The 22,708-nt window shown below is 38.5% G+C and overlaps 1 protein-coding gene across 6 annotated transcripts in view; it reads right to left on the reverse strand.

Moving 5' to 3' along the window:
- Nucleotides 1-22,708, reverse strand: part of DROSHA (drosha ribonuclease III) — a 131,181-nt gene that overhangs the window by 17,484 nt on the left and 90,989 nt on the right. For 5 of the 6 annotated variants that reach the window (XM_030813937.1, XM_030813941.1, XM_030813939.1 and 2 more), the window contains 7 exons: nucleotides 18,411-18,470; nucleotides 16,972-17,071; nucleotides 12,765-12,867; nucleotides 10,689-10,759; nucleotides 5,804-5,848; nucleotides 4,161-4,318; nucleotides 2,507-2,612 (listed from right to left, as the gene is read on the reverse strand). In XM_030813937.1, coding sequence (XP_030669797.1) covers nucleotides 2,507-2,612; nucleotides 4,161-4,318; nucleotides 5,804-5,848; nucleotides 10,689-10,759; nucleotides 12,765-12,867; nucleotides 16,972-17,071; nucleotides 18,411-18,470 — 643 coding nt within the window. Of the gene's footprint in view, nucleotides 1-2,506; nucleotides 2,613-4,160; nucleotides 4,319-5,536; nucleotides 5,697-5,803; nucleotides 5,849-10,688; nucleotides 10,760-12,764; nucleotides 12,868-16,971; nucleotides 17,072-18,410; nucleotides 18,471-22,708 lie in introns of those variants that run through there. The other variant, XM_030813942.1, reaches the window with a different exon arrangement.

The raw sequence follows: 22,708 nt of genomic DNA on the forward strand, positions 1-22,708 counted from the left end.
CTGACATGCAACACTGAATGGGTGATGCCGCCGTTCAATTACTCAGGGAATACTGGACAAGGACCCAGGCAGGAGACTACAAATTCAGTCTTACACATGTTGAGACGTTGAGAAGGCAGCTAGGGCTGGAACTCAGAAAGGAGATAGGACTGAAGAGATCAGTTTAGAAGTCATCTGCCAGTAAGATGAAACTGATGACACACATTGAAAAGACTGGTAGGAGAGACTCTATTAAAAAGAGAACATGACCTAAGAGTGAGCATTTTAGATATGGACTGTTTATTAGCTGTGAGACTAAGATGTGTCTGCAAAGCAGGCTGAGAAAGAGTAGCTAAAGAGGTAAGAGGAAACCCAGGAAAGTGCACCGTGACAGAAGCCAACAAAGCTTGTGTTTCAAGGAGAAGAGAGCAGCCATGTTAATGCTAATGGGAGTTGGTATGTGTTAGAATCTGCATTTAGCTTATTCTTTGTCTTTGTCTTGCCCGCAGATCTGCTGGTCCTGCTGATTTTTACCAAAGCATTCTGTGAATGTAATTCAAAAAGCCTTCACGTAATTTTATCATTTGTCAACATCATTGTAATAAGCTGGTCAAAAACTTTCTAATATTAAGATAGCAGGGCTGTTAAATACATTTTGGATAAAACTACACTTCTGGCATTGAAGTGACTTTGGAAAGAACATAGAACTAGAGTCTCTCATCTAGTCCTAGTTTTATCTTTCTCTAGATCATGGGCAGGACTCATGCCTGAGTTTTGGTTTCCTTACTGTTCAATGCTGGGGGTGGGGGAGTGGGGTGGGAGGGGAAATGTATGCAGTGAGCAGGTGGGAAACAATAAACTTCCCATCTCTATAAGATCCTAGCATTCACAATTAATTTTGTAGGAATACCAGGGGAAATGTGTGTATTTAAAGTAAACATTTTCAAAAGTGGCCTCTATAGGGCCCTAAGATGAATTACCACTTCAAACTATTTAGTTGGTTTGGCCATTTCTCGGGCCAACCAGATACTCTGACACGTATGAAGTGTCAGAGGATATTGAACATGCAATTTATTGTTTTTCTAATGAATAGTGAGATACTAATCAATAGTTCATTTCTCAAAAATGTTTATATTTTCTTATGAATTTAATATTAAGTCCTGAAAAAGACACTTTCTTGTCCACCTAAAAACAGTTAACTTTAAATGGTAATCAAACTGTTGATATAAAAAAAGAGTACTGCTGATTCCTCAGCACTTATGATGGAACTCAAGAGATATTCATTGAATGAATGAATGCTAGGCTTAGAAATTCCACTGAAAAATGACATCTGAACAGCCAAGTCACCATATTCTCTCTAGTTCCAATATTTATGTCTCACATAAACTATTTCCAGGGCTCACAGTTACAAAGATAAAATCCAATTCTATTCAAAGCAGAACACACATAAAACCTGTAGAGATGCAAAGTTTCAAAGACTTGTTATTTGCTTCAACATAATAAAGACAGACTGCACTAAGTGTCTTGTAGTGTACCAATATTTTTCTTTGCCCAATAAAGTATTTGCTTTCTCAATGTCCAGTCCTCAAGGGACTTCTCAAAGGTTACTCCTTGTGCCTTAAGAGATCATCATGACCTCCTTCTGGACGTTTTGTTCACCATTTCAGGATATTATTGATTGGTTTCAGAGTAAAAACAGTACGCAGCAAATAAAAACGCTCACGAAAGTTTTATAAAATGAAACCAAAATAAGAGGCATAGGGACCATTTCACTTTGTGTATAAATCAAACCTGTCTTTGTAACTCCCTTTCAACTCTGCCATGGTCTAACCAAACTAAGTCCCTACTGCCTCTCAATCTTCTCATTTTTTTATGCCATGGCTTTTTGTTCTGCAGTCCCAGTGTGTGTACTACCCTTGCACAGACATTTCTTCCCACCAAATCCCAATGGTCAAATCCTAACCATCTTTAAAGGCTCAAACATCATTACACCCATGAAGCCTTCTTTGAACTCCACAGATAGAAGAAACCTCGTATTTTCCTAAACCGCACAAGTGCAACAATTTACCTAGGCTTCTTTATGATATTTAACATGTTCTACCTTGCATTTAGTTATAGTAACTTATGCTTTCTATAGTGTGTATCTACATATATAAACTCATGATATATATATATATATATATATATATATAGTGTTTATTTTGTGGTTATTTAAGCTTTAATCTCCTCTAATAATTTTTAAGCTCCTTGTAAACAGACTTGGTGTCAACTTACCTTTGGTCCTTCAGTGAGGCCTAGCTCAATATTTTGCACAGAGTAGACAGTCAGTAAACAAAGGAGTATAAAATGAGCTCTCATTGCATATGTGCTTTGTATACAATTTGCACAATGAAATGAACAAAGCCATATGATAAGCTAAAGTCACTAAGAGTAAGAAATCAATTACATAGATATATATATTTGACCCCTCTAATCTTCACTCGGCTTTACAGCAATCTTACTGGAGGAAGTGATTTAACAAACTCACAGTTAAGTGTCCTTCATGATGATCTGGGAAATGAATGAATAAGTACTCTGTGGCTACCAGTTGCATTATGGAGTCACCTAGGAATTCCATTCTCTGATTGTGGCCCCTGGAAGAAGAAACATCAATGTAAAGAAATCAATAACCATTTATGGATTTCCAAAAAAACACCCAGAATTTTAAAAAAGGCATGACTTAAAAAGACAATGTGTTCATTTGTTTTAAAGCACAAAACCAAATAAAATTCCCTAAGGCCCCTCGATTGAGAAGAGATCTGAGTTAATATAGGTTGAGTTTTAAAGAAGAATAAAGTGAATATTATCTAAGGATTAAACGATTGCCAAAATAAAGACTGGTAAACACTGCCTGGTCAGAAGCTGAAGAGCATAAATTGAAAAATCAAGCATAATACAAACAACAATCTTGAAAGAAAGCAAACAGGTCCAAGAACTTTCTTTGCTAAATTTATTGAAATATATACTCTGGCCGGGTGCAGTGGCTCATGCCTCTAATCCCAGTGCTTTGTGAGGCCGAGGCAGGTGGATCACTTGAGCCCAGGAGTTTGAGACCAGCCTGGCAATATGAAGAAACCCCATCTCTACAAAAAAAAAAAAAAAAAAGTATATATATTTTATATATATATATATAATATATATATACATAAATTAGCTATATATAAAAAAATTGGCCGTGTGTATATATATATATATAAAATGTGTGTGTATATATATATAAAATGTGTGTGTATATATATATATAAAATGTGTGTGTGTGTGTGTGTGTATATATATATATATATATATATATAAAAATTAGCCAGGCATGGTAGCACATGCTTATGGTCCCCAGCTACTCAGGAGGCTGAGGCAGGAAGAGTGCTTAAGCCCAGGAGGTCAAGGGCTGCAGTGAACCATAATCATGCCACTGCATTCCAGCCTTGGCAACAGAGTGAGATCTGTCAGAAGAAAAAAAAAAAAAAAAGAAAGAAAAAGAAAAAGAAATAACATACTCCATTATTCAAAGCTGGAATCCAAGTTTAAAAACAAAAAAATCTGTGATAAGAATCTTTCATCTTTACAGTTTAAAGAGAGTTGGGAATATTTGGTTTGGAAGAGGAGAGTAAAAAAATGAACAAAAAACAACCCCAAAGAAGTAAAATTTTGCTTATTTTCTTAATTGTTTCACTAGCTCACCTTCAAATCATTCATCTAGAGCAGGGGTCAGAGAGCCAAATCCAGCCCATGGACTGTTTCTAAGAATAAAGTTTTACTGGAACACAGCCATGTTCACTCATTTCCATTTCATCGATGGCTGCTTTGATGCTACTATGGCAGAGTTGAATCACTGCACACAGGCCACACGGCCCACAAAACCTAAAATATTTAGTATCTGTCCTGCTGGGAAAAAGTTTATACTTCCTTCACACTTCTCCTAAAACTTCACAGAGAAACCAAGATGCATGACAATGGAACCAACAACACTGGATTGGAGCATAACCCCAGGTCCACACTGAGGTCTGTCTGCCCACCCACCTCGCAATGTGACTTTCCTGGAAATATATTTGAAATCCCAATTCCTTCGAAGGGCATACTCCAAAGGTCTGGGACTGCCTCGTCTAAATGGTCACATTGGGACTACATGAGAACTTTTAACTCACAGGGTTAGATGGTTAAATCCCACAGTTCTCAATGTGAATGCCCTTGCCAGAAGTCGAACATGAGTAAAAATTACTCCAATTGCTTCTTCGAACTCCGTAAGTTTTTGTAGAACCGGAGAAGTTTCAATAAGTTGTCGATCAGTATTTGGCTCTTGTAGCTACAGGAAAATAGAAATAAATAAAAATCATTTTTTCATTTTTGGTTATAAGTGTAATGATCAATTCTAGGATGGTGTTTTGTAAAATTCCTTCTCCCATGAGCAGAAATTTCTGAAATGCCAATAAAGCATGGAAGCTCATTTCTCATCTCTTTGAATGGCAAACAAATCTAATATTTAAAGAAGGTTCAAATAATATTTTCCAATCTTCTACCAAATTTCAAGGCCAAGTACTGTACACAGATAGTTCAAAATCCCAAGTATTATACTAACTGTCCAAGGAGATGCAAGCTGAAGAACAGCCGGTAGAAAATATATATATCTAGTAAAACAATGGTTCTCAAACTCCAGCATGCATGTTAAACACAGTCAGCTTGGCCCTGCCCCCAAGATTACTGATTTCCTATGTCTGGAATCAAGACTGGGAATCCACCTTCCTGACATGTTCCCAGGTGATGCAGATGCTGCTGGTCTGGGTCTGCCCTTTAAAAACTACTGCATTAAAGTAATTTACTACTGTGTTTTCTAGGGACCAACCTATTTTGGCAATGAGCATCATTAAAACAGAGTTCAATGTACATTGGAGATTATGATACCACTAGACAGGTGGTGCTCCAACAATGAGCCTTTAACAACTAGCAGAGAGCAAATATGAAAAGCGTGATTAAAATGAACATTTGCAACAACTTTGGGCACTCATGTATTAATAAAATATTTTTAAAGTACTCTAATGAATTAATGTCATTTCTTACTGTAAAGCCTCTTATGAGAGTTCAACCACTCCTTACATTTATTTTATATACATATATAAAAATAAGTATATGAGGATACATATGCATGTTTACATATATGCATATATCCCAAAGTAAAACAGAAATAAAGGCAAAGAATAGTAAGAATTCTTAAACCATCTGGGGAAATAGGTGTCACCACCATATGTAGAGCTTTTAAATTCCAAAATCTTGAGTGAAAAGCTATCACACTATACTAATTTTTTAATTTACAGTAGGTTTTATACACTGATTTGAAGCTTTCAATTTCTAAGATCCAGATTAGATTATATGTTAACAATGTTAATTTGTATTTGTTCTACTATTTTAGTATGCTCAGACTCGCTTCTGTACTATTAACACTTTCCCTGCAATAGCAAGTGTATAGATATATACTGGAGTCAACATTTTACGCTTTGAATATCACCTTTTGGTGGTGGTGGGGCATCCATAACTACACAGTAGCTCTTCCTTCCTCGTTGAGGGAAGATGACTCCCAATGCTCCCCCTACCCCATTCCAGACCACATAAACACAATGCACGGGTTCATTCTACTATTGTTTCAAAGTTTTCCAGGTCTGACACCTCAGCTTCAAGGCACAATGCCACTGAAGAGAATCAAAAGACAAAAGTGGGAAAGGAAAAAAAGGCAAAGGAAAGTAACATGAATAGCTGGCGTTATAAAGCTCAATGCAGACAGGGAGGTCATACTTACTTGGAGTGGGTGGAGAGGATAATTGAGCCAGACTTCGCGCAGGTCCTGGAAAATGGAGTGATGCATTTAATGCTCAAGGGAGCCATTTAACGCACTCTAGAGTACTAAATAAAATGTCATTATTTGAAATACTGAACTATTTCAAGACGCTGACTCCACTTATGGCAAATTCAATAGCGCTGGCAAACTAATTTTTTTTTTAAGTGTATTCACCACTCAAACCGCCTGTAGTGACTCTAATTAGCCTATTAAGCTAGGGGGGAAAAGAGCCACCTCTAGTCCCAGAAGTCAGACACCTTTTAAAACTAAGCTACACATTTGGTTAACCTAATACACTGCACTAAGCTGCTGTTTTAATCATATTTTTTCTTACCATTATCCAGAAATGTGCATCAGCTGTGCCTTTTGTAATTAAAACGCATTTCAAATGTCCTTTATTTTAGGCACTAATTCATTATCATATGAGCTATTTTAAGATGGAGTGGAAAAGGCCCCATGTCATCTTCATAAGATCTTACGTTTATGAGATCACGCTTTTACAGTGGGTCACTACAAATGCTCACTTGAACTACTGGAATGAGTGAATTTTATGGAAACCCCTAGTACATTACTTTATCCACTGAGTTAAATCTAGAGGTTATAATGAGAACTTCCTCAGGATTAAAGTGTTTTTCCTTTAGTTTCAGACTCTAGGGAGCCTCTGACTGAATTTACTTCCCGACCTTGATGTTAGATTTCTGAAATAAATAACAAAAAAAAATTCTTTAAGAGGAAAAAATATTTAAGTTTTTTTTTTAGAGGAGAAGAACTATAGGAAAATTTAGTACCACTTGTAACAAACACACAGGGTGATAAAGTAAAATACCTAATATTTCTTGCACAACTGATATCTTAATAAAATACACTCAGGGTTTTTAAAATAATATTTTTTAAAAGCATTTAAACATCAAACTTTCTTTGGGGCACTTTAAAGGACTTCTCTTAACCAATTCAGAAATCTTTCCTTTGAAATCTCTGTAGTGCAAATTATATTGATTGTTCTTACCTTCTTACAACTTCCTCTCAATGCTTTTTTTCCTCCTCCTTTCACCCTAAGTGGACATTTATCAAACTTCAGCCCCTTGCCTGACGTATTCATTACCATTTCCACTGGAGAATTCCACTATTTCCAATGCTTTACTACTTCAGTTTGGATTACTCATTCATTTCTGCTGCAGCACTGACCTCTTACCTAAGCTCCCAGTCCATAACTCTAAATATCACATGGGCACCTATTACCCCATAATGAACATGATCAAATGATAACTTTTCACCTTTCTCCTTAAACTAGAGCATCTGTTACAGAAGACGGTAGGCTTAGGAGTCAGGCTACCTGGGTCCAATCCTGATTCCATCTTGGCAAGTCACTTAACCTAAGCTTCCATGTCCTCAAGCTTAAGACAAAGACAACCATAGGACCTACTCAAGCTGTTCTATGACGAACACCCTGAGCAATGCACTCAAAGTATTAAACCCAGAGCTGGCCCATAGAAAATCCTACTATTAAAAATGATGACAACAACAACAATGATAAACAGCTATTTCTTCCAACCAACCCCAGTCTCCAAGGCTCAAAATTCCCAGCGATCTTGATTCACCTTTCTTCTATCACCTTCCTGTCTTATACCCAAACAAGACTGATTTCTCCTTTCATGTCTGCTGCCACCCATCTTGGTGTAATAGCATAACACCCCATGACCAGACTAATGCACCTGTCCATTTCCTTTCATCTACCCCGTAGACACCGAGATAGGGTTCTGCTGCACCTTGGTGTCGGGAAATATACTGAAAAGATCTAGACTGGAAGCCCAGTGCTACCATTTATTAGCCCAAGGACCTTAGGCAAGGTCTCTACCTTTAGCTGGCTCTTCTGGAAAATAGTCTGATCAGGTCATTTGTTCATGCAACATGTTTTTACTGAATACCTAGCTCTGTCCTAACGAGGCCTAGTGAGAAAGAATGAAGGTAAATAAGTGCAATTTAATACATTGTGGTAAGTCTCATAATAATGAGATACATACATATAAGTGTTAGGAAAACTGCCTGGAGGTGTCAGATAAAGCTTCAAAGAGGAGATGATTCCTCAGATGTGTCCTGAGAATATGAAGATTTTGGCAAATCAGTAGAGAGTGAGAATCAAAAACGGGGCACCAGAAACACACAAATAATAAGTCTTAAAGTACATAGGCACGAAAAGGTGATTCCTAGTGAATGGCACAAAGAGGGATTAAAAAAACAGCTGAGAGTCAGATTATGAAAACTATTAAATGCTATGTTATGTAGTATATAGAGCTTGGGAGGCTGTAACCAAAGATTTTAAGCAAGAAAGGCCATAACCAAATCTGCATATTGAAAAGAAGAAATGTGCTATGAATGATGGACTGGAGCGGTGGGGGATGACGGCCGGTTAGAGTTCAAGTGAGAAATGAGGAGGACAAAAATGAAAGCAGTAGGGTAGCAATTCAAGAAATATTAGGGTCAGAATTGACAGAATCTTGCAACTGATCAGATAAGAGGAGAAGAAAGCTTAGGGACAAAAATAAATCCTAAGGTTTCTGGTTTAGAAGATAAAAATAAGGAAGGAGGAACATGTTTGGGGGTTAAAAGTGATGGGTTCAATATTACACAAGTTTAAATGAGGTATCTGTGAAACCCCTGTGAGAAGGTGCCCAGAGCCAACTTGAAAAGACACTTTTTCCAATTTCTGGAGCTCCAGAGAAAAGGCCTGAGTCAGAGGTACTGGGATAGATGTGTAAAGAGAAAAGGTGTGGAAAGAGGGGGCATAGGAAAAATCACATTAACACCCCTCTGTCTTTCTAAGCGGGCCATTAACATAATCAAAATGAAACAATGGATCTGAATGTACTGGGTCAAACATGAAGGGTTACACAAAGACCAAAATACAAAACCAGCAAAACTGGGGCTGAAAGAGTAAAACTCAGTTGAGGGTTAAAAAGAAAAAAACAGCCTTGCTGTTTACAGGGCTGAGAAGACAGACATAGATAAAGCCAGCAGCAAAGTCAACAGGAAGCAATGTTTCCCTCAAGGTCTTGCAGCTGCTGTAAAATGCCATTATGACCCTCTGACTAAGGATCACTGCAGACACTCAATCGCCAAGGTTTGTCCCTGGCTGTCTTTGGCTAATTAGGCTTTCATGATGCCTTATTCAAAAAAGAAGTACATTGGTTCACTAATATCTCTCACATGCTACAACTAATAGGTGGAAACCAATATGGAGATGTGAAATGAGTCAGTGTCCGAGTTTGTGTACTTCAAAATGCTAAAGAGGAAAACTCATACATTGTGAGCCTTATACAGTTTCACAAAAGACACACTAAAACAAATTCTGAATCTCAACCACCCCGCTTGTAAGATAATGTTCAGACTCTGCTTTTAATCCAGTCATTTATTCACTTCACTCTTCTAACAAATCTGTATTAAACGCTGCACATGCCAGCATTGCACTAGGTACTGGAAACACAAGATAAGCTCACTAAGTAGACAACTGACAGAGAGGCAGTTTAAAGAGAAAAGAATCTAAACAGACTGATGCAATTAAAGAAGACACGTAGAAAACTGCAGCAAAACAGAACAACAGAACACAGTGGATTGGGGGATGCAGGTAAGATGGGAGAAGGGGACAGGGAGGAGGTGGGGGTGGGGGAAGGAGTCTAAAGGGTGCTGGGGGACACACAGACAAGACTGCAGGAAGGAAAGAGAGCAAAGAGGTTGCTGAAATGACCCACAAAAGGTGAAGGCCAGAACAAAGAAAATTTAAGATTTAAGAAAAGGTCTTAAAACACACACTATCTGGTACAGATGCAAATCAAGATGCACATGTGTTTATATGTGCAGGACAAAAATGGGGGACACAGAACATCTGTAGATAATCTTCCCATAAGGAGGAAATTCACACATAAAAATCATCACATATCTCTAGAAAAACAAATACAAAAATCAAATTCTCAGATATGAACATTGTCCAGGTCATATTTTCCAAAACTATTGATCCTTTTTTAAAAAAACTACCCACAGTAATACAGTAATAACGTCTGACAGCCATTTAAGCTGAAGGTTTCACAGAGGCTTAAAACTGGCTTCCTGTGTTCTTTATTGCTCCATGAGGGCTATTTCATTCAATTATAATGACATTTCAATTTGGAATACAGAGTTGCTTCTCCCTTTAAATGTTAAATTGACTTGTTTTGGTGCAGAAAGCATCCAGTGTGCTCTATTACATGCAGGATTAAAAAGGTATCTCTGGCAATATTAATAGCTTAATATTTAAGTAACAACAGAAACTATTTTAGAATCTATCATTTTTTCTTAAACTACAATTTGCTTTTTAAAAAAGTACTTTCATACTCTTTATCCATAGCCCTATCAGAAACTCCCTATGAACTGACTTTTAAAAATAAATAAACATTTATCTAGTCTACATAATTTACATAAAAACAAATCATACACAGAAAAGCCAAAAGGCTATCACTTCAACTAAGCCTGCATGGGGTAGATACCCAATGATTCTAAAATATAAAATCATAATTAGCTTCAAGACACTTCAAAATGAAGCGAAGTCCTATTACATTTGTATTCACATTTAATTTATAAGTGACCATGAGGAAAGACAGGTTCGGGCCAAAGAAAAACTCCTTGTGTAAAGTCCATGGAACTTTCCATCTGCAAGAGTTGAATAAGCCATTTTGGTGTACTTGAAATGTCCCATCTATGGTAGATCTGACTATTTTGTTTCTCCTATATTCTCTTCAAATTACAAAGACCAGCTGAAATAAAATCTTCTGTAATAATATATAACAAAAAAAATCAAATGATTCCATAGAAATACCGGATCATTAAAGAGCAAGCGTCCAAATAACTGCTTGGCTTCCTCCAGGCTTCCCTCCAAGTAAACAGCTCCTAGATGAAAAACAGAGAATGCCAAAAGAGAGTCTCCAACAACAGTCAAAGAAAATGACATATCTCTATAAAAAAAGCAAAAACGCAAGCCAAAAACTACTCACAGAAAACAAATCAACATGTTCAGAAGCAATTGTCTTAAAGGTGACATTTCCCCTCTTTTTGCTATGCTTTGTGTTACAAATTAGACTGAAATAATACGAAATTCGATTTACTAAAATCTAAATCTAATATTGTAAGTAAAAGAGGCCAAATATCAACTATCATGAAGGGTAAAGGCATAAACCTTACTAAGGGAACAATGCACAAATACTTGACTTTAGTAAAGCAAATGTTCTTTTATTTTATGCACTTATAGTTTACGTTTCAGATCAAATGTATATAGATACCTAAGGAAAAAAAAAACCTGATAGACAAAACCTGAGTCTAGATCAATGAAGGCATCTGCAAATAAAATATCAGGGGAAGCTTCACCTTTAATTTGGAATAATTAAGCATTAGGCACAGACACTCGTGAATCATAACCAGGAAGTACTGTGGTAACTTTTTAACTGGGTATAAATTACAATGGAGTAGTCATATTTTCTTGAAATCAAATGTTTACACTTGTCTTCAGAAAGGCTACTTTTCCATGTAAAATGTTAAGGCACTTAGTTACCAGGGCTTTTGACAACTAAAGACATTCATTATTTATTGATAGTTGTAACAATGATAGTCAGAGTAACAGTAGTAGCAGCTGTTGTGGTTTGGGAAACACTTATGTCCTGGGTAGCATGCAAAGCATTTCCACGTTCTTATCTTCACTTTCATGGGGTACTCAGTAGGAGGATGTTAGAAAAGACTTAGAGGATTTAGGCTCATATTAGTTGATTTGAGGGGACAGCTTAAGGAAGTAGAGCTTTGCTCTGGATTGGATGCTGCCAGAATCAGGTATTAAGATCATTACAACTCTGCAAGGTAAGTGATACTATCTCCATCTCACAGTCTCACAGATGGGGAAACTGAGGATCAAAGAGATTAGGTAGCTTGCCAAAGACACAGATCTGATAAATGATGGAACAGGAAATTGACTCATGTCTGGCTGGTTCTGGAGGCAATGGTAACACCAACTGTCAAAAATATTATGTGTACAGAGCAAAGTAATTCCATGCGACAAATTCTTTGAAAATAGACATATTTGTGAAAAACAGACATAGTTGTGAAAAGACTGTGGATAATTATTAAACATTCTCTTCCCACTATCATCAGCATGAAACTACAATGGGAAGCTCTTATATTCATTTTCAAAGGAAGAGGGCAAAAATGATAAGAACAAAGCCCTTTGAAAGCTAAAATGTACTTAATCATTTACTTTAAAAAAAAAACAAATGGTCAATCTACTGTAACATTTCATTGTAAAGCATACAAACTTGTAATCACCAGCTAATTAACTCTTCATAACTTTCCTGTACCAATGGCCAATTGTATTCGGGTTATAGTCAAAAAGAAGCCAAGGAAGTAAAGTGCCTGAGTGAGGAGTGAAATGTCAACATCGGTCTTGCTTCAAGTGAATCAATAACAGTTATACAGACTCAAACCCTGGGTGGGGTTTAAAAAACGTGGTATTCTCAAGATGTTCAAAACAGAAATCTTACAAATAGTTTAATCAAAAGCAACACTGGAGCCTCTCAGCAACCTAATCTGTTTGTTTATGTATGTGATCCTGAATCAAATCTGGAAAGTTATCCATCTCCATATTAATCCACCTCATTTCAGTTCATTAAATACTAAGCATCTACATGACATCAGACACCAATTCAGGTGGTAAGAAAGCAAAAAAAAAGGCATGTTCACTGCTCTGAAGGAACTGAAATAACTATAATACAAGGTGGTAGGTGTTGTCCTAGGAACCTCATGTGCTTTGGGACAAGTAATTCTGTCCCAAGTTTCCACACTAAATTTTATGTGCTCACCAGACTGTTTAGACATGCAAGAAAGTAGACTTCTTGAAGAAGAGAGAAATTACCTATTAATGCTTCAAAACAATTGGCCATTGCATGTCGAAGGTCCGATTCTCTACAAAGGTCAGGCCCGTGAGCATACAGCATAAATCGATCCAGTTCAAGTTTCTACAAAATTCACAATGACAAAACGTAAGATAGAGTTTGCCAAAATCTTAACTATAGTAACTCAGCATCTCTTGCAGAGAGTTGGTGTGGAGACGAGATGGGGGCAGCGTAATTGTTACAAATCCATGAATCTATTAAGAGAGAGTTTAGTTTAACATTCATTAGAAGTCCTATACATACAGCTCAGTTTTCACTAACTCAATTCTTTCCCAAACAGGCTTCTACAAACTCCAATAGTTCAAGTAGGTTCAGAATTGATCAGATCTGAACTTTCCAATTCCAAATTCAGACCAAGCACTAGCCCAGGCTGGAATAAGATTCTGCTACAAGCCCCTCGGTTCATCCAATATGCCTAGGGAGAAAATTACAAACCTAACAGAAACTTCTGAAAGTCAATTTTACGTCTTTGACTCAAGTCATGTAGTACTGACAATGTCAGCACCATACAAAACAGATTTTTTTTTTTTTTTTTTGAGACGGAATCTGGCTCTGTCGCCCAGGCTGGAGTGCAGTGGTATGATCTTGGCTCACTGCAACCTCCACCTCTCGGGTTCAAGCGATTGTCCTGCCTCATCCTACCGAGTAGATGGGACTACAGGCACCCGCCACTATGCCCAGCTAATTTTTCTATTTTTAGTAGAGACGGGGTTTCACCATGTTGGCCAGGCTGGTCTCAAACGCCTGAGCTCAAGCAATTCACCCACCTCGTCCTACCAAAGTGCTGAGATTACAGGCGTGAGCCACCACGCCTGGCCCAAAATAGATTTTTATGTGGAAGAGTAGGTGAGGACCCTCAGAAGACTTCAAAATGCCTTATACTTCTAAATCTTTATTTTTATTTTTTGTGAGGATTTGGGGACCCCTCTGCACTTGTGTCCCCCTCATAAGGTTTCCATACTCATCTCTCTGTGGGTTCAGTGAGACCTTCTGAGCAATGAATTGGATTGATCTTAAGGGCTCTGAAAATAGCACTCATAGTAAATTGTGTTTCCTTTTCTGATTTGGCCTCAGAAGAGTTTAGAGCCAAATTTGTAGCCCAGTTGTAGGTGATGAATACGTCAGTGTATACCAACTTTACCTCTGGATTCATTTCACTATCTTACTCACAGTTTTCCTTTACTTTGATCTCTGTGGCTGCTTATTTCTTATCCCATGGCATTACAACATACAAATCAATTCCAGCCTTTTAGAACTAGACACAATGTGAAAGAATATTTTTTATACAACTCCTGAGATTGAATAAATGGAAATCATAATTCTTTCCATAAAAAAGATACAAACATTGCATAAATATGCAATAAATCCATTTCCATTACCACGTAATTCAATTCAATAAATACTAAGCAATAACATGCCACATAACATGGAACAAATCACAAGTCAATGAACAGCCTAGGACAATATGAGTTCCACCAGCCCTCAGACAAAAGACATAGATTCTGTGTGTCTCAGTATGTATCTTAAATATCCATATTTATTCATATTGGAAAAAGACAAAGACAATAAAAACAAGACATATATGCTGTAGTACTTTATACTGTTTGAAATTCGTGATTATAAAATATACTCAAATGAGTTTTGACTACTGCAAAAGCAATAGCAGAAAATATCTCTTTTTAAAAATTGATCCCAAAGTGCGAGAGTTTATACTAGAATACGTAAATTTAATCTGTTTCACAACTTCACTGGGAAAATTTAATTGTTTGCTATCTCTGGAGCCCTGCTTGTGAGCAGACTGCAAGCCATATTTTATCTTATAAACATCTACTGTATTCTGGAGTGCTGTGATGTGAATTTCCTGACTTCTTCTAGTCTCTATATTCTTATTTTTCCATGTAGGCATTAGTACAACTTTTTTTTTTCTTTGAGAAGGAGTCTTGCTCTGTTGCCCAGGCTGGAGTGCAGTGGCGCAATCTAGGCTCACCGCAAGCTCTGCCTCCAGGGTTCGCGCCATTCTCCTGCCTCAGCCTCCCGAGTAGCTGGGACTATGGGCGCCCACCACCATGCCCGGCTAATTTTTTGGTATTTTTTAGTAGAGACGGGGTTTCACCATGTTAGCCAGGATGGTCTCGATCTCCTGACCTCGTGATCCGCCTGCCTCAGCCTACCTCCTGTAATCATGCTGGGATTACAGGCATGAGCCACTGCACCCGGAATTAGTACAACTTTTAAAAAGGATAGAGTGGTGTGTTACTGTTGATGTGTTAAAATGTTCATTAGTCTGGAAGGTGACCTAGAGCTTTCGTTAGATTCTCAAAGGGGTCAACAATTCTCCATCAATTCCCTTCCTTCCCAAATGGTTAAGGACTACTGGTCTAGATAGAAGAAAGGTGGGACTGCCACAGCCTTCTGCTGCAGCCAATGGGTGTTGAGTACTATGGGAATGGCAAGCCTTGGGCTTGGTGGAAGAAGACCACATAGAAATCCCTGAAGGGAGAAACTAGCCACCTCTGTCATTAGTCATGGCTTTGTACAGCACCCGATGGGTTATATAATAGCTTCTGTTTTCATGCTACGGCAATTCCCCACACTTTGTAAATATCCTCCCTACGAGTGTTTGAAAAATAATTATGCCATTCCATTACATCCTAAACTAAAAACAATAAGGAACGGAGTGACTACCTACTTATTAATATGTATTTCCAGTGGCATTTATGTGAATGATCAGGAAGTACTGTGACAATTAAATCAACCAAACACTTAAGCAGTTTTACATAGAGTTGTGAAATTTCATTCATTGTGAGCCTGCTAAAACCAAGTTAGCTTACCTGGTTGCTTACAGGTTTTCATTAAGACATCAATATTTACTTTCTCAAATGCCACTAAAACCAGTTCAAAGCCTACCACTGTAGCTACAATGATGATGTTATCACATAAGATAAAACAATGTGTTATTGATAACACCCAAGCTAAAATTAACCACATTTTGAATATAATTAATGCCTTGGCAAGATCAAATTAAGAAACCAGTCATAAAGCTAGGATGGGCTTTATCTACTCTTCCTATCAAAATCAAACTTTTATATCAAAATGAAGAAAAGATACAAATTACTTTAGGCAAAACCCACAAAAGTTTTTCCAGTGGATCCCCAGTGCTTGGGATTTAAGAGCCACCATTCTACCTACTATTAAATAAACCCAAAGGTCTAAAAAAATGTAAGGATTTTTCACAAGAACATGAGTAGCATCAATAAAAACAGCCCCTACAAAATTATTAACATCTTTGTGTAATTACTATAAACAAGTATTATGCCTAGCACTTTATAAATGTCATCATTAAAACTCATAATCTCATTTAATTCTCACAACCAGGCTGTGTGCCAAGGGCTAATGTCATTTCCATTTTACAGACAAGAAAGCAGAGGCTTGGAGAAGAGAACAACAATTTGTCAATTTGTCCATGGCCATCTGTTTATAAGAGGAGGAGTGTGGACTGGAACCCTGATGAGTCAGTGCAAGTATCCATGTTCTTATCAGCCATGATGTATTATAATAAGACATCATATGGAGATGGAAACATCAAATCAGATCACGTTTATCTGAATTATGAAAAGGTTCTGTTAGTCACTGAGCTAAGTCAATGAGGCTAGGGGAACAGCCTAAACCCTAAATCTTAATAGGATTTGTGATTTGGGGGATTCTCAAAGGTGTAGAAAGTACCCCTAGTGGATAAAAAATGGTCTGTAATATTCTGTTCAAAGCTATCATTGGGCTTGTTAACATAAATTAAAAATAAATGTACTACAGAAATATTATACAAATACTATACAAAGGGAAAATACAGTATATTTCATTTCTTTTGCTTTGTTCCCATGTTCCTTTTCCCCAAATGTTTAACTCTGTTCATGCACATCTGTCAAATTTTTCTTCATCTGTTCTCAAGTTACCTCAGTGTGGAGTTCATTAGCTGCTGGTGAAACTCACAAAGGTAAAAGAACTAATAAGACTGGATCCTTAAAACCCAGCAAAAAATACTTCCTGGTCTGTAAAATATTGACACCCCTAATATATCCTAAAGAGTTACTTATTCAAACGCAAAATTATGCATGGACCGCAGAAGAGCATGTCAGACGTAACTACAAATGCTGCAGATGTTTTCTATACCTTTGCTAGCATGGCAAGGTGCTGATTCTGAACAATGGCAGTCCGATATGTTGCTAATCCTCCTTCTTCCAGACTAGGAAACAAATAGTACAAATGGACACTACAAAAAAAAAAAAGGAGTACGTGAATAAATATGCATCACAACATTCTGTCTGTGGCTCTGAGTCACAGAAACAGGGCTGGCACACAGTATGTGTGCAATGGATATTAGCTGAATCAAACTAAAGGATCTGATTAAAGTCTCTGAAAGTTAAATGGTAAGAACAGTACATCTGAATGTGCTAAAACCTAGACAGCACCATTCACTCGTATTTTCACATTTATTTCTGTTAAAAGATTTCTCTGAAATCTGATGACAGCAAAGACCAGAATAATCAGTTACACACTCTAAGAGCAAACACATTCAATACTAAAAATTGGGAGTGAAACAAATGCTGTTCCTTGGGCTGAGTTATGTGTGGCCCCTGGAGAGAGGAGTCTCTTCTCCTGATTATGTCCATCTTGTGAAAAGAAATAGCCTAAAGGGAATAAAAACAGCTCAAGAGAGTTCCAAGAGAAGCATGTATTGTCTCCCTTTAAAAGAGAAATTGTGTCAGTATAGAAAAGCAAAACACACTTTCCTGCCCCATTCCTTTTTTTTTTTTCGAGACGGAGTCTCACTCTGTCACCCAGGCTAAAGTGTTGTGGCACAATCTCAGCTCAATGCAACCTCCACCTCCCAGGTTCAAGTGATTCTCCTGCCTCAGCCTCCCAGGTAGCTGGGACTACAGGCATGCACCACCACACCTGGCTAATTTTTGTATTTTTAGTAGAGATGGGGTTTCGCCATGTTGGCCAGGCTGGTCTTGAACTCCTGACCTCAGGTGATCCACCCGCCTTGGCCTCCCAAAGTGCTGAGATTACATGCGTGAGCCACCGCGCCTGGCGTCCTACCCCTACTTTCAAATTAAGGATCCTAAAACACTTCTGGAGAGAAACACACACACACACACACACACACACAAATCTGGTCATTAAAATTACTTGTAAGCTTTACTTCCCTTGAGATCAGAAAGAGTAAGAAAGGGATCAAAGACAAATCCTAGAAGATGAAATGACATTTTAAAATATCATCCCTTTCTTTACAAATTGAATATAAGCTCTGAAGCATCTAGACCAAGACAAGCTGATCTCTAGTGGCTGTAAGCAACTTTAACATATACTTGACAGGACAGAGACACCAGCCTTTCATCTTGTAATCTCATTCATTACAGCATCAGTGAGTGCGAGCTGTCAGGGCAAGTGCCACAGACATGTGGCTTCTGAGCTCTACAAAAGAGATAAAATGCATGGTGTATCGATGCCTTATTTGGCTAATTACAAAGAAAGCAATGTAATAAGTACGTTACCAATAGAATATAATTATTGAGGAATTGTAAAAAACAAAAAAGCCTAATTACCTGGTCAGAAATTCAACAACAGCATCACCCAGGAATTCCAACCGTTCATTGTGGTTAATCCTACAATGGCAATTAAAAAGATTACTTAATACAGCATACTAACACTCCCCCCACCCCCCCACCCCCGCAACAAAAGAGCACATGAAGGTTAGCTCCTTTAGTAATCAAACCACCTTCCCTATTCCTCATAATTAAGAGCACAGACCACCATCTTAGCCCAGAGGCATCTGGCACCTGCCTAATGGGAAGGAGAGGTACATTACATCACATCACGTGAGTCAGGCTTTCTACCAGGGGGCTTCCTTACCAGACTTAAAGCATCCAGAGCCTTCAAGGTGATATCTCACTAACAATCCTGAGTATTTCCATACTACTATCATGTAGAAGACAGAAAGAAGGATGCCTTCAGTGGATTTTCTGACCACTGGAAAATCTGTTTTGATACAATGTCCTAAAGACAGTTCCCCACCACTCCAGCTCTAAACTCAACCCAGCATCTGAAGTCCTTCAAAATAGGTGTAATCTACGTTTTCAGTCTCATTACCCACTCCTATCCTATCCTATCTACTCATCGGGCGCTGCTCCAAAACTGCCTGGCACTCTCTGAAAGAGGCATCACCTAAGACACTCAGTGTGCCTCTTCAGGCCAAGCTCCCTGCCACCCCAGAGCCTTCCACTCTCTCTCATACAATGAGCCACACTGAAAATCTACTCATCCCTCAAAGCCCAGCAAAAATGTTATCTTCTTTATGAAGCCCTGCCCGATGCCTCTCATCAAAATTAATACTTCTCCCTCAGTGCACAGATCACACTTTATTTAGACTTTAATTATATGATGAAGTCATATCCCACAGGCTGTTATTTTCTCATCTTCGCATACAAGGCTGAAACGACCGAGAAGGTGGCCCACGGAAAACCTCCTCCTGAGTCTCAGTAAAGCCAATGGAGCGCCTCCTCTCAGTACCAACATGCTTCTCACACTGCCCCTTTGATTGAGCACAGACATGACATGAAGTGATTTAGGTTTTCAACAGGCCACACTGGCTGCTGTGAGACACTGAGTGCAGGACAGAGAAGCACTGAGGAGAGGCTGCAGCAGATGCAAGGAGACTTTCCCGCATGGGAGGCTTAGGCTGGGCAGGTCACAGTGCAGAGGAGGGAAACAGTCATATTTGGGATGCATTTTGGAGACAGAACTGAAAAGAATTGTTGATAGCTGGAGTTGGGATTTGGAAGCTAAGTGAAAGAAAAGAATGAAGGTCAATGGCTAGGCTTCAGCTTAAGTAGTTTGTGAGGAGTGGTGCCATTTACTGTGGAGGGGAGGACCAAAAGGAAAGCAGGTTTGGGGGAAAAGCAAGAGGTGCATTTTGGACATGTTAACTTCGAAGTGCCCATCAAATATCCAAATGGAGAGATCCGGTAGAGTGCTAGATATTAACCTACTGCTCATGGGCTAGGACACAGTTGCTAATGAATCTTTAGGGTTGGTCAATGTTAGACAGAATTTCAGGTGATGAACCATATGACACCACTTGAGAGGATGTAGCCAGAGGGAAAAAAAGGTCCCAGGAACGAACCCAGGGAGTGCCGAAGTTGAGAAGTCAAGCAGGAGGGAAGCCAGAAAAGGAGACCTGGCCAGGAAGGTAGGAGGAAAAGGAAGCCAGTATGCTCTCCTCAAGGACAGCATGGTATCCTCCAGCCATAGGGAATGATGTGTTTCAAGAGAGAAGTGGTAAGCTATGCCCACTGTTGCTTAGATTCAAGTCAGATGAGAACAGACCACTGATTCAGTCCTGTGAAGTCACTGAGGCCCTTGATAGGCTATCTGTGAAGTGGTGGAGACAAACCTGCTTGAGAGTACAGTAGGCTGGAGAAATAATAAGTTATATGGAATTGTACAACAGCCCTCCCATACCCATGGTTTCACTTTCCACAGTTTCAGTTACCCCTGGCCAACCACAATCTAAAAATATTAAGAGGAAAATTTCAGAAATAAACAAGTCATAAGTTTTAAATTGCATGCTGTTCTTCACCACATGGTAAAATCTTGTGCTGTCCCACCCTATTCCACCTGGGATAATCCCTTTTTCTAGTATCTCTATGCTGTCACTTAGCCATGTGGGCTACCAGATCGATTGTCACAGTATCTCAGGGCCTACGTTCAAGTCATCCTTATTTTACTTAATAATGGTCCCAAAGCACAAGAGTCATGATGCTGGCATACTATTATTTATTTACTTTTTACTTTTATTTTAGGTTCAGGGGTACCTGTGCAGGTTTGTTACATAGGTAAGCTGCATATCATGGGGTTTGGTGTACAGAAGGCATGTTGTTATAACTGTTCTGTTTTATTATTGTAGCTGTTAATCTCTTACTGTGCGTAATTTATAATTTAAACTTCATTATAGGTATGTATGTGTACGAAAAAACATAGTACGTAAAGGGTTATGTACTATCTTTGGTTTTATGCATTCACTAGAGGTGTTGGAAGGATGGGGGGGAGATGACTAAGAATGAAAAGAACCTGAATGTCTATTTCAAGGCTGGCTGCTGAAAGAGAAAATATGAGTTTGGGGATGTAGAAGGGGAGAAAAACCAAAGGGATGCACTGAGGAGGGAAGGAGGACACGCAGAGCCCATGGGGCCTGAGCAAAGACAGCAAAGGACAGGCTTGGGCATGAGCAGAAGCTGGCCTCACTAACTACAGGGGCTTTCTTAAATCTCTCTGACACCAACCCGCATCTCCCCAAATAATTCAACAGCTGCCTGTCGAGTCTCAACCCATCTGGCTTTCAAGGCCATTCTTCATCTAGTTTCATCATACCCACCACTTTTATCTACTTTAAATAGCAACTTTCAAGTCCATGTTGATCAACCTGCACAACTTTACCATGCACACACCATCCCCGCTCCCTTCCCTTTTACCTCTCCCAAATCGCACTCATTCCTACAGTCAACTGGGAGGCCGACCCTAAGTACTGGAGCTTCCAGGGGTGCGGGCTAACTCCCACCATCCCACCCCCATTCCCACAAAAAGTCAACACTTATCACTTCATTTACAACAAAATTAGATTATATCTGTATTATTCTGTTTCATGTGTGCCAGTTTAATTTCCATATTTAAAGTATCCCTATAGTTTCATATATAGTAGAAAATTTAAAATATTTGTAAATTATTCTTAGCTACCAAATCATCTACTTAGAAATTTAAGCACAACTGCTATCATTTCACTTATCGCATTAGTAAGTTTATTCTTCTACCCTACTATTCCTCCACATTTTGGAATTTTACAGGAAATAAAAGGTAATAGGAAAAATCTGGTAAGTTGTGAACAACAAATTAGTGATTCTGAACCCTCCTTCCAACTTATGGCCTTTAATTTATGTGAAAACATCATTTTGGAAAGCAATTACAGGTTAAGCATCCATAACCCAAAATCCAAAGTGTTCCAAAATTTGAAACTCTTCAGTGTCAATATGATGCCACAAGTGGAAAGTTCCACACCTGACCTTATGTGACAGCTTGCAATCAAAACTTTGTCTATACAAAAGTATTAATAATATTGTATAAAATTACCTTCAGGCTACATGAGTCTAAACCCATCTGGTTTTCAAGGCCATTTCAAGGCCATCTTATATATATTTCTTATATATGAGATATATATAAAATATAAATGAATTTCAGTTAGAATAGGGTCCTATCCCCGAGATATCTCACTATATGCAAATATTCCAAAATCCAAAAATAATCTGAAACACTGCTGGTCCCAAGCATTTCGGATAAGGGATACTCAATCGTAATACCCAATAATGGGAAATGAAAAAAAGAGAGAGAGAAAGAGAAAATACATTCATGTCTAGCTGACAAATTCATAATCTCATAATTTAGTTTCAAAAAAAAAAAAAGGGCAGGCCAGGTGTGGCTCATGCCTGTAATCCTTTGGGAGACTGAGGTGGGAGATAGCTTGAGGCCAGACGTTCAAGACCAGCCTAGGCCACAAAGTAAGATCTTGTCTGTACAAAAAATTAAAAAAATTAGCCGGGTGTGGTGGCACGTGCCTGTAGTCGCAGCTGTTGTGGAGGCTGAGGTGGGAGGATCACTTGAGCCTGGGAGGTCGAAGCTGCGGTGAGTTATGATTGTACCATTGCACTCCAGCCTGGGTGACAGTGGGAGACCACGTCTCAAAAAAAAAAAAAGCAGTAGGTCCTAAGACAAACTTTTCTTATTTTTACCAAATATATGCTAGACTTTAAAGGACTTTTTTTTGTCACTACTCCACTAGCCAAGAGTGACTCAA

Source organism: Nomascus leucogenys, chromosome 6, assembly GCF_006542625.1.
Source record: "Nomascus leucogenys isolate Asia chromosome 6, Asia_NLE_v1, whole genome shotgun sequence".
NCBI lineage: Eukaryota > Metazoa > Chordata > Mammalia > Primates > Hylobatidae > Nomascus > Nomascus leucogenys.